The sequence below is a fragment of the Etheostoma spectabile genome, chromosome 12, assembly GCF_008692095.1.
Source record: "Etheostoma spectabile isolate EspeVRDwgs_2016 chromosome 12, UIUC_Espe_1.0, whole genome shotgun sequence".
Taxonomy (NCBI): Eukaryota; Metazoa; Chordata; class Actinopteri; order Perciformes; family Percidae; genus Etheostoma; species Etheostoma spectabile.
In genome coordinates, this window is record NC_045744.1 from 33,786,099 (window position 1) to 33,801,761 (window position 15,663).

Genomic DNA, 15,663 nt, shown 5'->3' on the forward strand with positions numbered 1-15,663 from the left:
ACACACATGTATATATATATATATATACACACACATATATATATATATATATATATATATATATATATATATATATATATATATATATATATATATATATATACACACACACACATACATTGAGGAAAAAAAGTATTTGAACACCCTGCTATTTTGCAAGTTCTCCCACTTAGAAATCATGGAAGGGTCTGAAATTGACATCATAGGTGCATGTCCACTGTGAGAGACTAATCTAAAAAAACAATCCAGAAATAACAATGTATGATTTTTTAACTATTTATTTGTATGATACAGCTGCAAATAAGTATTTGAACACCTGTCTATCAGCTAGAATTCTGACCCTCAAAGACCTGTTAGTCTGCTTTCAAAATGTCCAACTTCAACTTCAACTTCAACTTCAACTTTATTTATTTGTCATTTTATATGTACAGAGTGCATACAGAACGAAATTGCGTTGCATACAGCTTATAAATATTGCAATGATATTCCAGGTGCGATGGAATACATTTCCGGATTATTTACAAATAGTTATACAGAAGTGCAGCAGTGATCAAAGTGTAAAACAGTGCAGGGGATGAACAGAGTGTGCAAATTGAAGAGTAAAAAAGAGTAAAAAAGAGAGGAACTGAAATGGCTAAAAGTTCAGCAGCATTTTTAATACCCGATGGCGTGCAATAGGTGCAGAGTTCAGTTTATGGATCACAAGTTCAACAGTCTGATGGCAGTGGGGAAAAAGCTGTTGCAGAACCTGGTGGACCTGCAGCGGATGCTGCGGAACCTCTTTCCAGAGGGCAGCAGGGTAAACAGTCCATGGTGGGGGTGTGTGGGGTCTTTGATTATATTTCGGGCTCGGGACACACAGCGCTGTGATGAAGTGTCCTTAATGGAGGGAAGAGGAGCCCCAATGATCCCTTCTGCTGTTCTCACCACCCTCCTCACGTTCTTCCAGTCAGAGGCTCTGCAGCCTCCACACCACACAGAGAGACAGCTGGTCAGAATGCTCTCTATGGTGCTTCTGTAGAAAGTCGTGAGGATGGGCGAGGGCAGGTGGGCTCTCCTCATCCTCCGTAGAAAGTACAGACGCTTCTGTGCCCTCTTCACCAGTGATGAAGTGTTTTCAGACCAGGTGAGATTGTCTGTAATGTGCACCCCAAGGAATTTGGTGCTGCTGACCACCTCCACAGCTGAGCTGTTGATGAGCAGTGGAGCGTGGTGAGGCCGGTTCTTCCTGAAGTCGACGACGATCTCTTTCGTCTTCTCCACGTTCAGGATCAGGCTGTTGTCTCTGCACCAGCAAACCAGCTGCTCCACCTCCTCTCTGTAGTCCTGGTCGTTGTCATCCCTGATCAGGCCCACCACCGTTGTGTCGTCCGCAAACTTCACGATGTGATTAGTGGAGAACCTGGGGGCGCAGTCGTGGGTCATCATAGTGAACAGCAGGGGGCTCAGGACGCAGCCCTGAGGGGAGCCCGTGCTGAGGGTGATGAAGTCAGAGGTGTTCTGTCCGACCCGGACCGACTGAGGTCTGTTGGTGAGGAAGTCCAACAGCCAGTTGCGAAGGGGTGTGTTGAAGCCCAGATGTTCCAGTTTTCCCACCAGGTGCTGTGGGATGATGGTATTGAACGCTGAACTAAAGTCCAGGAACAGCATCCGCACATGGGTGTTCTTTTCCTCCAGGTGTGCAAGGCTCAGGTGAAGAGCGGAGGAGATGGCATCCTCAGTGGAGCGGTTTCGCCGGTAGGCAAACTGAAACGGGTCGAATGTTGGGGGGAGACTGGAGACGATGTGGTTTCTTACCAGCCTTTCAAAACACTTCATAATGATGGGAGTCAGTGCAACAGGCCGGTAATCATTGAAACAGGTGACTTGGGGTTCCACTCCATTTATTATCCTTCATTAGATGCACCTGTATGAGGTCGTTAGCTGCATAAAGACACCTGTCCGCCCCAAACAATCAGTAAGAATCCAACTACTAACATGGCCAAGACCAAAGAGCTGTCCAAAGACACTAGACACAAAATTTGACACCTCCACAAGGCTGGAAAGGGCTACGGGGAAATTGCCAAGCAGCTTGGTGAAAAAAGGTCCACTGTTGGAGCAATCATTAGAAAATGGAAGAAGCTAAACATGACTGTCAATCTCCCTCGGACTGGGGCTCCATGCAAGAGCTCACCTCGTGGGGTCTCAATGATCCTAGGAAAGGTGAGAAATCAGGCCAAAACTACACGGGAGGAGCTGGTCAATGACCTGAAAGGAGCTGGGACCACCAGTTCCAAGGTTACTGTTGCTAATACACTAAGACGTCATGGTTTGAAATCATGCATGGCCCGGAAGGTTCCCCTGCTTAAACCAGCACATGTCAAGGCCCGTCTTAAGTTTGCCAATGACCATTTGGATGATCCAGAGGAGTCATGGGAGAAAGTCATGTAGTCAGATGAGACCAAAATAGAACTTTTTGGTCATAATTCCACTAACCGTGGTTGGAGGAAGAAGAATGATGAGTACCAGCCCAAGAACACCATCCCTACTGTTGAGCATGGGGGTGGTAGCATCATGCTTTGGGGGTGTTTTTCTGCACATGGGACAGGGCGACTGCACTGAATTAAGGAGAGGATGACCGGGGCCATGTATTGCGAGATTTTGGGGAACAACCTCCTTCCCTCAGTTAGAGCATTGAAGATGGGTCGAGGCTGGGTCTTCCAACATGACAATGACCCGAAGCAAACAGCCAGGAGAACCAAGGAGTGGCTCTGTAAGAAGCATATCAAGGTTCTGGCATGGCCTAGCCAGTCTCCAGACCTAAACCCAGTAGAGAATCTATGGAGGGAGCTCAAACTCCGTGTTTCTCAGCGACAGCCCCAAAACCTGAATGATCCAGAGAAGATCTGTGTGGAGGAGTGGGCCAAAATCCCTTCTGCAGTGAGTGCAAACCTGGTGAAAAACTACAGGAAACGTTTGACCTCTGTAATTGCAAACAAAGACTACTGTACCAAATATTAACATTGATTTTCTCAGGTGATCAAATACTTATTTTTTTTATTTTATTTTTATTTAACCTTTATTTATCCAGGTAAACTGTTTGAGAACCAATTCTCATTTACAAACATGACCTGGCCAAGAGGCTACAGAAATAAATAGGAACATACTGTACAACTTTACATAATCAAACACATGACACATAGAACAAGCAACCGAATTAAAAGGCACCTGTTAATTTGCACGTGTATCATACAAATAAATAGTTAAAAAAATCATACATTGTGATTTCTGGGGTTTGTTATTTAGATTATGTCTCTCAAAGTGGACGTGCACCTACGATGACAATTTCAGACCCTTCCATGATTTCTAAGTGGGAGAACTCGCAAAATAGCAGGGTGTTCAAATACTTATTTTCCTCACTGTGTAACGGTCACCCATACTGTCGTCATGTGCAGCATTATATGTATTTATTTTTTGCTGTCACCTGTAGGAAGTATAAGCTGTGTTATCTGAGGCCCAAGCTGTGTTATCTGAGGCCTGAGCTCGGACCACGGATTGTTTACAGACTGACATTTGTATAAGTTTTTCCCTTATGAGGGGTTTGTTGTAGGTAGGGGTTTAAAGGAGACGAGGTTGTGACGTAATGGGAAAATTAGCTGATCGATGAAGGAGGAAGAGACTTTGGGGATCAACGGGAGAGGCGGTCACGATTGGAGAGGGCTCTGGTTTTTCGCAGGCCTGCCAGATGGGATACACCGCGGGATAAATTGTTTATTTTTCCTCAGTGGATTATCAATTGGAAGTCACTCTGGACTACTGCTTCAACCCTTCTACTAATCGGACTTGGTGAGGTCGCGTAAGTTACCCATCAACCCTTATTGACTGCGGCGTCTTGCCACGCTTCACCCAGCATTTTTGTTTGTGTTCGTCATTTGTTTTCAAAGGAGGAGGACTTTTGTTTATCCGGATTATTTAAATTACTTTAACGAACTTTTGAACTGCGGGACATTGGGTTTAAATGTGCGAGATTGTTAATGGTTGTGTTGAATGTTTGTATGAAGGAGTACGGTGTTTTGATTCAATACACTTTGTGAAACTCATATCTATGTTTCCCTTCGTCTGTGGACAGGATTATTACTCTCACTTAACGGTATTTAAAGGGGTTGTGGTGGATGATATAGTTGCGGTTTGATTGAGTAGCAGGGGTAGGTTGTATATAGCCTTTTTATTGATATCAGGGAGCTGCCCATTTACTATATATTATGCATTGTACTCTTCCTTTGCCGGTTGTGATTGGGAACTGTTACAACTGTATGTGCTGTATTCAATATAGCGCTTTTCTAGTCTTAACGACAACTCAAAGCACTTTTAAAAAGTACAAGAACCATTCACCATTCACACACATTCATACACTGTGGCCACTCCCCGGAGTCCTTATGTTCTTTTTTCCCCAACATGTTCCCTCGGATCAGAGAGGCTCCAAAATCATGGTAGCAGCTGTCGCCATGGTCCCGCTACACGTTCTGCGATGCCATGTTCATCTTGCTACACTCTGCGGTGCGCAGCTACGTCCTGCTGTGCCTTGTAATGCCCACAGTGCCCTGCTATGCCATGAACTACTACAAAGAACTGCTACAAACTACAATTATTTCTATTTTCGTTATTTCCACTTTTCATTCTAATCCCAACCGGTCGTCAGACACCGCCTACCAAGAGCCTGGGTCTGTCCGAGGTTTCTGCCTAAAAGGAAGTTTTTCCTCGCCACTGTCGCACTGTTGCTTGATCTGGAGGAAACCACTAGAACTGTTGGGTCCTTGTAAATTCTGGAGTGTGGTCTAGACCTCCTCTATCTGTAAAGTGTCTTGAGATAACTTGTTATAAATTGATACTATAAATAAAATTGAATTGATTTGAAATTGGCCGAGGCTGCCGTACAAGGTGCCACCTGCTCATCAGAGAAACACTTACACACATTCACACTACAATGGCGCAGCATAGGGGGCAACTCGGGGGTCAATGTCTTGACCAAGGACACTTCGACATGAGACTGCAGGGCCACCAACCTATATATATATATATATATATATATATATATATATAAACTTACTTTCTTTCTTCCTGTTTCTTCCTGAGCTTTTCTTCTTCCTGTTTCTTCCTGAGCTTTTCTTCTTCCTGTTTCTTCTTGAGGTTTTCTTCTTCTGCAAGTATCATCAGGAAAATGTAGTTTAAGTATTGAAGAGACACACCAACACGCACATGCACGCGCACACACACACACACACACACACACACACATTATTAAGTAGTGGAGTAGATGTACTCAGTTACATTACAGCAAAGTTTGAGTAAAAGTGACTCAAGCATTTGTGAAACTGCCCAAAAAGTAAAAATAAAGTGCTGTGTGTGTCTACCTTGTGTCAAACGCTCCACCAGGTCGTTCCTTGGGATCTTCCCCAGAGATTCTCTGGTCCTGTTGACGGCCTCCTGCCTGTCACATGACAGCATCAGGTCCACGGTCTCAGGCCTGTCGGCAGGGTCCAGTTCACACCGTGAGATTGTCGTCATCTTTCCCAGGGACCATTTGAAAAGTTTGAACTCATCATCAGTCAAATCCTGCAGGATGTTCAACAGCATTTCAACTGTCCTGTTCAAATCAGAGCCCAGTTTCAGACGGCGCATTTGTTGCTTTTTTTTACATTTTAATGCTTCTTGTCACGTTTTTGATTTATTTTGTTTTGCATTTCATTGAGTTATTTGTGGCTTTTCTTCTTCTTAATGAGACAAGCGCTCCAGCAGAGAGAATACAGGAGCAGCCACCGGGGGCAGGAGGAGAAACATCAAGCATGTTAACATCTTCTAGTACAATCACTAAATACACATATGGACCTGAACATGCTACACAATAGGTCACCTTTAACAAGGCTATGCTTTTACTGTAAGTTGAGCCACAAGTACTGCAATCATAAATACATAATGAAGTGTACTTTCATGGAGTATTTCCATGTTCTGCTGCTTTGTACTTGTACTTCATTCCGTCTCTGTTAATGGAGTAGTGTACTTGTGGAAAGTAACTAAGTACTTACAGTTTACTGAAGAGCACTACAGCCACTCTGACCTGAACATAGTGGAGGGTTAATGGTTTGTGTTTCTCAGAACAACAACAGGTTCTGCCCTGTTTCCTGTCTGGAAGGCTGATGATCAGCAGTGTATCTGTGACTGTACCACTTCTGTGTGTCTGTCTGTAAAGTCGGACATATATATATATATATATATATATATATATATATATATATATATATATATATATATATATATATATATACACACACACACACACACACACTTACCCACAGGATTATTAGGAACACCTTTTCAATTTCTCATTAATGCAATTATCTAATCAACCAATCACATGGCAGTTGCTTCAATGCATTTAGGGGTGTGGTCCTGGTCAAGACAATCTCCTGAACTCCAAACTGAATGTCAGAATGGGAAAGAAAGGTGATTTAAGCTATCTTGAGCATGGCATGGTTGTTGGTGTAAGACGGGCCGGTCTGAGGATTTCACAATCTGCTCAGTTACTGGGATTTTCAGGCACAACCATTTCTAGGGTTTACAAAGAATGGTGTGAAAAGGGAAAAACATCCAGTATGCGGCAGTCCTGTGGGTGAAAATGCCTTGTTGATGCTAGAGGTCAGAGGAGAATGGGCCGACTGATTCAAGCTGACAGAAGAGCAACTTTGACTGAAATAACCACTCGATACAACCGAGGTATGCAGCAAAGTATTTGTGAAGCCACAACACTCACAACCTTGAGGCGGATGAGCTACAACAGCAGAAGACCCCACCGGGTACCACTCATCTCCACTACAAGTAGGAAAAAGAGGCTACAATTTGCAAGAGCTCAACAAAATTGGACCGTTGAAGACTGGAAAAATGTTGCCTGGTCTGATGAGTCTCAATTTCTGTTGAGACATTCAGATGGTAGAGTCAGAATTTGGCGTAAACAGAATGAGAAAATGGATCCATCATGCCTTGTTACCACTGTGCAGGCTGGTGGTGGTGGTTTAATGGTGTGGGGGATGTTTTCTTGGCACACTTTAGGCCCCTTAGCGCCATTTGGGCATCATTTAAATTCCACGGCCTACCTGAGCATTGTTTCTGACCATGTCCATCCCTTCATGACCACCATGTACCCATCCTCCGATGGCTACTTCCATCAGGATAAGGCACCACGTCACAAAGCTTGAATCATTTCAAATTGGTTTCTTGAACATGACAATGAGTTCACTGTACTAAAATGGCCGCCACAGTCACCAGGCTAACATTTCTAAAGAATGCTTTCAGCACCTTGTTGAATCAATGCCATGTAGAATTAAGGCAGTTCTGAAGGTGAAAGGTGGTCAAACACAGTATTAGTATGGTGTTCCCAATAATCCTATAAGTGAGTGTATATATACAGTGGTGTGAAAAAGTGTTTGCCCCCTTCCTCATTTCCTGTTCCTTTGCATGTTTGTCACACTTAAGTGTTTCGGAACATCAAACCAATTTAAACACATGCAACACAAAATGCAATTTGTAAATGAAGGTGTTAAACACCTTCATTTACAAATTGCATTTTGTGTTTACTTGTGTTGTTTACTTGTGTTGTGTTTATTGTTTAAATTGGTCTGATGTTCCGAAACACTTAAGTGTGACAAACATGCAAAGGAACAGGAAATGAGGAAGGGGGCAAACACTTTTTCACACCACTGTGATATATATACATATACACACAGACACACACACACACAGTTGAAACTCAAAAGATTAGCATATGGTGCAAAAGTTCATTCATTTCAGTAATTCAACTTAAAAGGTGAAACTAATATATCATATAGGCTGAATCTCATTTCTCTGTCTTACCCCTACCCCTTGCCCCTTCCCCTAGTTTTTGCACGTTCACGTGGAACCTAGTGGTGTCCCATTACCTAGGGGTAGGGGATAGACCAAGGGGTGTATAGCCCTAGAAACCAAGTGTGGACACAACCTCACATTTAAACACACAAGCAACAATGGCTGCCGCAGCGACCAGAGAGACATAAATGTAAGTACTTTCGGCTTAAATAATTGATTTAAAAGTTATGACAGTCTTGTTTTGTGGTCTATGCAGTTCTGTACATATATACTTGCAACCATGTTCCTAACTGAAACTTAAAAATTGCTAGCTTGCAATGCTAACGCTAATCGCTAACGCTAATTGCTAACATTGATTTGCACAACAGTCCCGCATTTTTCTGCCTTGAATGGACGGTATACATTGCACAGATGTATAGTGTTGAGTTATAAAAGTTATAAACTTTGTATGATGCAGCCAGGATAGGATTAAGATGCATTTGATCTGTTAAGAGGTCAGGATGGTCCTTTTTCTTGTACCTCACCTACCCCCTCGGTCTCTGTCAGATAAATAGAACTGAAAACTATTTAACATATAGAAAGAACCCGATTGTTTCACACCAGGAAGTAGCCTCCTGTCTCCTGTCCCCTGGGGTCTTAGTCTAGGCTAAGACAATACTATGTTGATGTCAGAGTTTCACATTTACACGACAGACCCCTTTGCTCTGCAACCAAAAGCGACCCCCAAAAGGTGCAGAAGGCAGGTTGTCATTGGTCAGCAAAGATGCACTTGACCTGCTGTCATGACAATTACGGACCAATAAGAAAGGATTTGAATGTGCCAGGTGAAAAGGAACCGCCCCAAGGTGCAGGGGATAAAACAGTGTGACTTAGGACTTTTGATCACTGGTTTCACGTGACTCCATCAGGGGGAAAGCGTGGATCCAGTCCGCTGTCAGCTGCAGTGTTATTATGTTTGTTGTGTTTGTTTGTGTCTTGTTGTCTTTGTCTTATCATCTTCATCACTGCTGTTGCATTAAACCTTTTCTTAATTCTCAATTCGACCCTCAGCCTCCTTTTCCTCAGAGATCCGAACGAACGCGAAGTTAGTTATAAAATATCTAATAATAGCTATATATATTAACGGTCTGTGATACATCGCTATGTGCTTTACATATACCGTCCTTTATCACACAGGAGGACACAGCAGCTGATCTACCTTGGGGCTGAAAACGCAGACGTTTCCTAACGCTAAATCATGTGTTCATGTTGTACCCATTCATTATTGCATTGTTACTGTATTATTTTAATAATTTGTAATTAATTCCTGTTCATTGTTCATGCACTTGTACATTGTTGTTGGTGTTGATATGGGACACTGATGAAATGTGAGGGTGGGGTTACAAGCCAACAGGCATCAGACTGGTCTGGAATATCAGAACAGCTGTAGTTAATTTGTTTGTTTGTAGTCGTGTGTTTTTTTGTTGTTGTTTTTTACACATATGAGAGCCTTTCTATGTGTGTGACATGTTAGTTATGGTTCTAATAGTTGATAATGGTTCTGTAACATAGTTTTATGTAACGTTTTAGCCTATTATGTTCAATTTATCAGAAATAAAGACAGATTTTTGTTAACAGAATGTTTTTGTGAACATCATTGACAGGGTGTATATGTATGTATACATGATACATGTGTATACACATATGTATTGCAAACAGATCTAAGTACTACACAGATAAGAACATCTGCCTCTGCACCACCAAAGTGAACATAAAATAACTATAAAATATATAAATGCATATGACACTGTTGTCCAAAATCACACAGTCGACAGACAGAGACGGCATCTTGGAAGTGTCCCATTTCATAGGGGTATGTTTTCACCCCTACCCCTTACCCCTTGCCAAGGGGTAGGGGTAAGACAAAGAAATGGGATTCATCTATAGACTCATTACATGCAAAGTGAGATATTTCAAGCCTTTATTTGATATCATTTTGATTATTATGGCGTACAGCTTATGAAAACCCATATTTCAAAATCTCAGAAAATTAGCATATTACATGAAATTAATAATTTAATAATAGTTAATAATTTAACTTTCTATTAATGTGCCTTCATACGGCACTTTAAGAACATCCAACGTCCTTTGCAATTACCTTTTGAGACTTTCCCTCCTTGTGGAGGATGTCAATGACGGTTTTCTGCACAACTGTCAGGTCAGCAGTCCTCCCCATGATTGTGAATTCCACTGAACCAGACTGAGAGACGAATTAAAGGCTCAGGAACCCTTCGCAGGTGTTTTGGATTAATTAGCTGATTAGAGTGTGATACTTTGAACCTACAATACTGAACTTTTGCACCATATGCTACTTTTCTGAGATTTTGAATTATGGGTTTTCATAAGCTGTACGCCATAATCATCAAAATGATATCAAATAAAGGCTTGAATTATCTCACTTTGCATGTAATGAGTCTATATAATATTTTAGTTTCACCTTTTAAGTTGAATTACTGAAATGAATGAACTTTTGCACCATATGCTAATTTTTTTGAGTTTCACCTGTATATATATATATACACACACACATGCACACACAAACACACACTTTTATATATACTTCTTTTATATATCTTACAAAGTACAGGAACCATTCACCGTTCAAACACATTCATACACTGTGGCCAAGGTGCCACCTGCTCATCAGATGAACACTCACACACATTCAAAACTCAAATGACTGCAGGGCCACAACCTTATATATGTAAACTCACTTTCTTTCTTCCGCTTTCTTCCTGAGCTTTTCTTCTTCTTCCTCTTTCTCCCTGAGCTTTTCTTCTTCTTCCTGTTTCTTCCTGAGCTTTTCTTTTTCTTCCTGTTTCTTCCTGAGCTTTTCTTCTTCTTCTCCTTCCTTCTCTTTCTTCCTGAGCTTTTCTTCTTCCTTCTCTTTCTTCCTGAACTTTTCTTCTTCTCTCTCTTTCTTCCTGAGCTTTTCTTCTTCCTTCTCTTTCTTCCTGAGCTTTTCTTCTTCTTCTTTCTCTTTCTTCCTGAGCTTTTCTTCTTCTTCTTCCTGTTTCTTCCTGAGCTTTTCTTCTTCCTGTTTCTTCTTGAGCTTTTCTTCTTCCTGTTTCTTCCTGAGCTTTTCTTCTTCCTGTTTCTTCCTGAGCTTTTCTTCTTCTTCCTGTTTCTTTCTGAGCTTTTCTTCTTCCTCTTTCTTCTTGAGCTTTTCTTCTTCCTGTTTCTTTAATATTCTCCTGAGTTTTTCTTCTTCCTCTTCTTCTTCTTTTTCCTGTTTCTTCCTGAGCTCTTCTTCTTCTAACAGTTTCTTTAATATTCTCCTGAGCTTTTCTTCTTCTTCTTCTTCCTTTTTCTTCCTGAGCTTTTCTTTTTCTAACAGTTTCTTTAAGATCCTCCTGAGCTTTTCTTCTTCTTCTTCTTCCTGTTTCTTCCTGAGCTTTTCTTCTTCTAGCAGTTTCTGTAATATCCTCCTGAGCTTTTCTTCTTCTTCCTGTTTCTTCCCGAGATTTTCTTCTTCTTCTACTGGTTTCTTCCTGATCTTTTCATCTTCTTCCTGTTTCTCCCTGAGCTTTTCTTCTTCTTCCTTTTTCTTCCTGAACTTTTCTTCGTCCTGTTTCTTCCTGAGCTTTTCTTCTTCTTCTTCTTCTTCTTCTTCTTCCTGTTTCTTCCTGAGCTTTTCTTCTTCCTGTTTCTTTAATATTCTCCTGAGTTTTTCTTCTTCTTCTTCTTCTTCTTCTTCTTCTTCTTGTTTCTTCCTGGGCTCTTCTTCTTCTAACAGTTTCTTTAATATCCTCCTGAGCTTTTCTTCTTCTTCTTCTTCTTCCTGTTTCTTCATGAGCTTTTCTTCTTCTAACAGTTTCTTTAATATCCTCCTGAGCTTTTCTTCTTCTTCTTCTTCCTGTTTCTTCCTGAGCTTTTCTTCTTCTATCAGTTTCTTTAATATCCTCCTGAGCTTTTCTTCTTCTTCCTGTTTCTGCCTGAGATTTTCTTCTTCCTGTTTCTTCTTGAGCTTTTCTTCTTCCTGTTTCTTCCTGAGCTCTTCTTCTTCCTCCATCTTTAATAACCTAATAAAATAAGTGAATATGCTTACAATCATTCAAAAACAACAACGATGGCCAGCAAACATTTTTTACATAAAATGAGACTTCCATAAAACAATGAAGTGATAATCAGATCTAATGTATGTTTGCTAGATAGAATGGTGATTCTGGGGGGGCTGATCACTTTAATACATTTAAAGAGACAAAGCTTCCTACCTTACGTGGTCAAACTGTTCCCCCAGTATCAAATCAATCTCCAGATTAGGGTTGGCTGTATCACTCAGTGATTGGCTTGCTGAATTCTTCTCGATCAGTCCTTCGAAGAAGTTGTCAATCATCTCATGAATAGCAAACGACATTCCAACAGCTCCTTCCACAACCTGACCATGAATACGGATCAAAATATTTTTAATGTTTAATGTTATCAGACTGCCAGCTCTGAGGAAATTACATGAACATTTATCTAAACTGTCAATACAGTAAATCTGTAATTGTCAATCAGGAAAAAAAATTGTGATATATAGGCATACCCCAAAAATAGCATGTGTGTGTGATTTTCTTACTTACTACGGTTTTACAGAAGCGCACTACGTCTGCCTTCATTCCTGGCCAAAAGAACTGCCTAAGAACACGATCATAGGTTTTGCTGATGCCCAAGTGACCTGACCCTAGGTGCTCGTGAGTTATCCAGCAAGGGATCATTTTTCTGAGATTCAATGAGAGCCTCCCGAGTAAGCAGAAAGGGTGCAGCAGCGTCAGCCACCAACACTGTACCCTTTTCACCAGGCTCGCCTGAAGTACAGCTTACCAAACTACCAGAGGTCACACTTTCCCCAGAAAGTACAGAAGCAAACAAGGAGTCAGACAAACTAACCTCTTGAGCCTGGTTACGAGCCTGCACTCTAGTAGTTGCACTAGCTACAAACACATGAGGATGTTCTCGAGCTAGCTCATCGCTTTCTGAGTCAATAAGGGGAGTGCACACAACCTCAGGAACCGGATACACTTTCCCCCCTGGAATATCATTCCCCATGATAAAGTCAATGCCATAAATAGGGAATCTTGACAGAGCGCCTACTGTAAAAAACCCTGTCACTAGGTCAGACTGTACATGAACCTGATACAGCGGTGTTGGCACAAAACCCATTTCAATGCCCCTCACAACTGCACACACGCTTAAGCTAGGTCCCAGCGGCAGAACATCAGACAGGATCAGTGACTGCGAACAAGCCGTGTCTCGCAGTATTTTCACTGGCTGCTGATCCTCAGATTTCCCTGAAAGAGACACAAAACCATTAAAGATGAAAGGTTGAAAACAGTCAGGCACCTCAAAGCCACAGATTCCAAGGATTGGACTCTGGGAAAAGTTTTAATCAATCCCCCACCATTCGGCTGTTTCTGAAACAACCCTTGCTGCTTCCGCTTCCAAGCGTCACAGTTAGCAATCAAATGACCGGACTTGCGACATAAGAAGCATAGTTTGTCAGACCTTGGACGCGAAGGAGCGCTGTCATAATGCACTGGAAAATTGGCACCTTGGGGAACTTCACGTGGGGAAGTATCACGTTTGCTAGAAACGACTTCATGAATAAGCGTAAACTCATCAGCCAGAGTGGCAGCTTGCAGTAGGGTGGACACTTTCTGCTCATTCAAATACACAGTAGTACGCTCAGGTACGCAGTTTTTAAACTCCTCTAACAACATTAGCTCACGCAATGAAGACAGCAACCTTGCACGCTGCACACCACCTGTCAAAAACAATCCCTTTCTCTCTCGCAAAGTTTACATGCGACTTGCTCTGACTTTTCCTAAGACTGCGGAAACGCTGAAGGTAGGCCTCAGGCACCAGCTCATATGCTTGCAGAATAGCACTCTTTACTAGGGATGAGCGAGTAAAGCATCATCTGTATCTGTTTACCACATGATTTATCTGTATCCGTATCCGTACTCAGACCTAACCCGGAAGTGGTCAGATTTAACCTCTTGAAATGGGCGGGGCTTTAACCGGTATGTTATTTTAAGCATGCAATTGATATGGGTTGATCACAAATTGTTATATTTATTGCTGATTAGAAAACCATTTCCATGACAGCATCAGCATTGAGCTTCAGATCAGTGGTGTTGTCATGGTAACAAACGAACTATATAGGCCTACAGTATATAACAAGTTTTGCAACAATAAATACAACAATGTGGTTGCAATTATTAAGTGCAATGTAATGAACAAGAGTTTTCATACTCAATAATATAACTTTCTTTTTTTTACTTTTAATTTTTCTATGATCAGTGTGATCATTATTTTTTTTGGTTCCTTTTTATTTTCACACCAGGTCTATGTAAGTAAGAGAGAGAGAGAGAGAGAAACAAAGAGAGACAGGGGGGCGGGGGGTTGGAATGTGTTTGTGTGTGTGTGTGTGTGTGTGTGTGTGTGTGTGTGTGTATCTTAATTTGTAATATAATTTATTTATACCGCAACTGCCTTTTATTGTTTTTATAAAACACAGCAAGAAAGTTTCAGACACTCAAAAAAACTGGTTAGAGCCAGCAGGCAGTTTAAAAAACAAAAACAAAAACAAAACAGACCTCAGAGATGCAAAGCGAGTTGCAGTCTAATAAGCACTATGTCTGAACCAACCCCACGTTACCAGAAATCTCCTGGTTACTAAGTACTAGTTTGAACCGAAGTATAAAACAAACCTGAAGCTTGAAGAAACCCTAAATGTTAACAGAAAAAGCCCCGCGGACCTGAGGGAGAGAGCTGTTCACTTCTCCGTGTCCTGAGTGTGTGTGAGTACAGCCGGTGGGACACAGCAACAGAAGGAATCTGTGTGTGTAGGGAGAGGCGCTGGGACTAGCCTATCACAAAATAGTGTAGGGGATGGGCGCTGGGACTAGCCTATCACAGAATAGTGTAGGGGAGGGGCGCTGGGACTAGCCTATCACAGAATATCACATGACATAAAATAGTGGTCTGCAAAGAATAGGTATAATTAATGGATTGAAAAGAGTGCAGTAACCAGAACGAATATTACGGTTGTATTACAGTTGTGTGTACTGTTTTCAGTTAATGGGGGGGGGGTGACATGACGGCGGTGTCACAGTCGTCATCCTGGCGGAGAAAATATCACATCACATTTATTTTTGTTAAAATTTAAAAAACAAAGCAGGAATTATTTTTTGCGAAACACAATAGTAGACTGGAATGCTCTCCCTTGGTGAAATTCCCAATTGTACAGAAGAAGAAGAGATGAAATGTGATTGTCATTTCCGGTAAGTGCACATGGCAGTGCACGATTTGAGACAACACTACTCTGTCAAAATTTACGCACTATGCAAGACAGTACGTAGTGCACGAAGTGTAGGCTACTGTCTGTAAGTGCACTAACGTAAGTGCGCGATTTGAGACACAGCGATGGTCTTACAGGGAGGTGTTCAGGTGCATTCTGGGCGTGCTGGTCTTACAGGGAGGTGTCTTCAGGTGCATTCTGGGCGTGCTGGTCTTACAGGGAGGTGTGTTCAGGTGCATTCTAGGAGTATTGCTATCTTGAGGCAGCAGGAAGTGATCTCACTATTGACCAACAAAAACTTCTAAAGTCAATAACGCTGCATTTCATTATTTTAACAGAGAATCAGTGAAATGCTCCTAGGATCGTGCACAGGGACACACACTTTTCTTATTACACACGCGGGGACGCACACTTTTCTTGTTACACAGAGGGACGCACACTATGCTTTTTACACACACAGAGAC

General features: G+C 41.7%; 1 protein-coding gene across 1 annotated transcript in view; it reads right to left on the bottom strand.

Moving 5' to 3' along the window:
- Window positions 1–10,726, bottom strand: part of LOC116699835 (golgin subfamily A member 6-like protein 6) — a 16,766-nt gene extending 6,040 nt beyond the window's left edge. Inside the window, exons 1-3 of the mRNA XM_032532623.1 lie at window positions 10,629–10,726; window positions 5,391–5,623; window positions 5,087–5,177 (exon numbers count right to left, since the gene is read on the bottom strand). Coding sequence (XP_032388514.1) covers window positions 5,087–5,177; window positions 5,391–5,613 — 314 coding nt within the window. The 5' untranslated portion in view covers window positions 5,614–5,623; window positions 10,629–10,726. The remainder of the gene's footprint in view (window positions 1–5,086; window positions 5,178–5,390; window positions 5,624–10,628) is intronic.
- Between the last annotated feature and the right edge of the window lie 4,937 nt (window positions 10,727–15,663).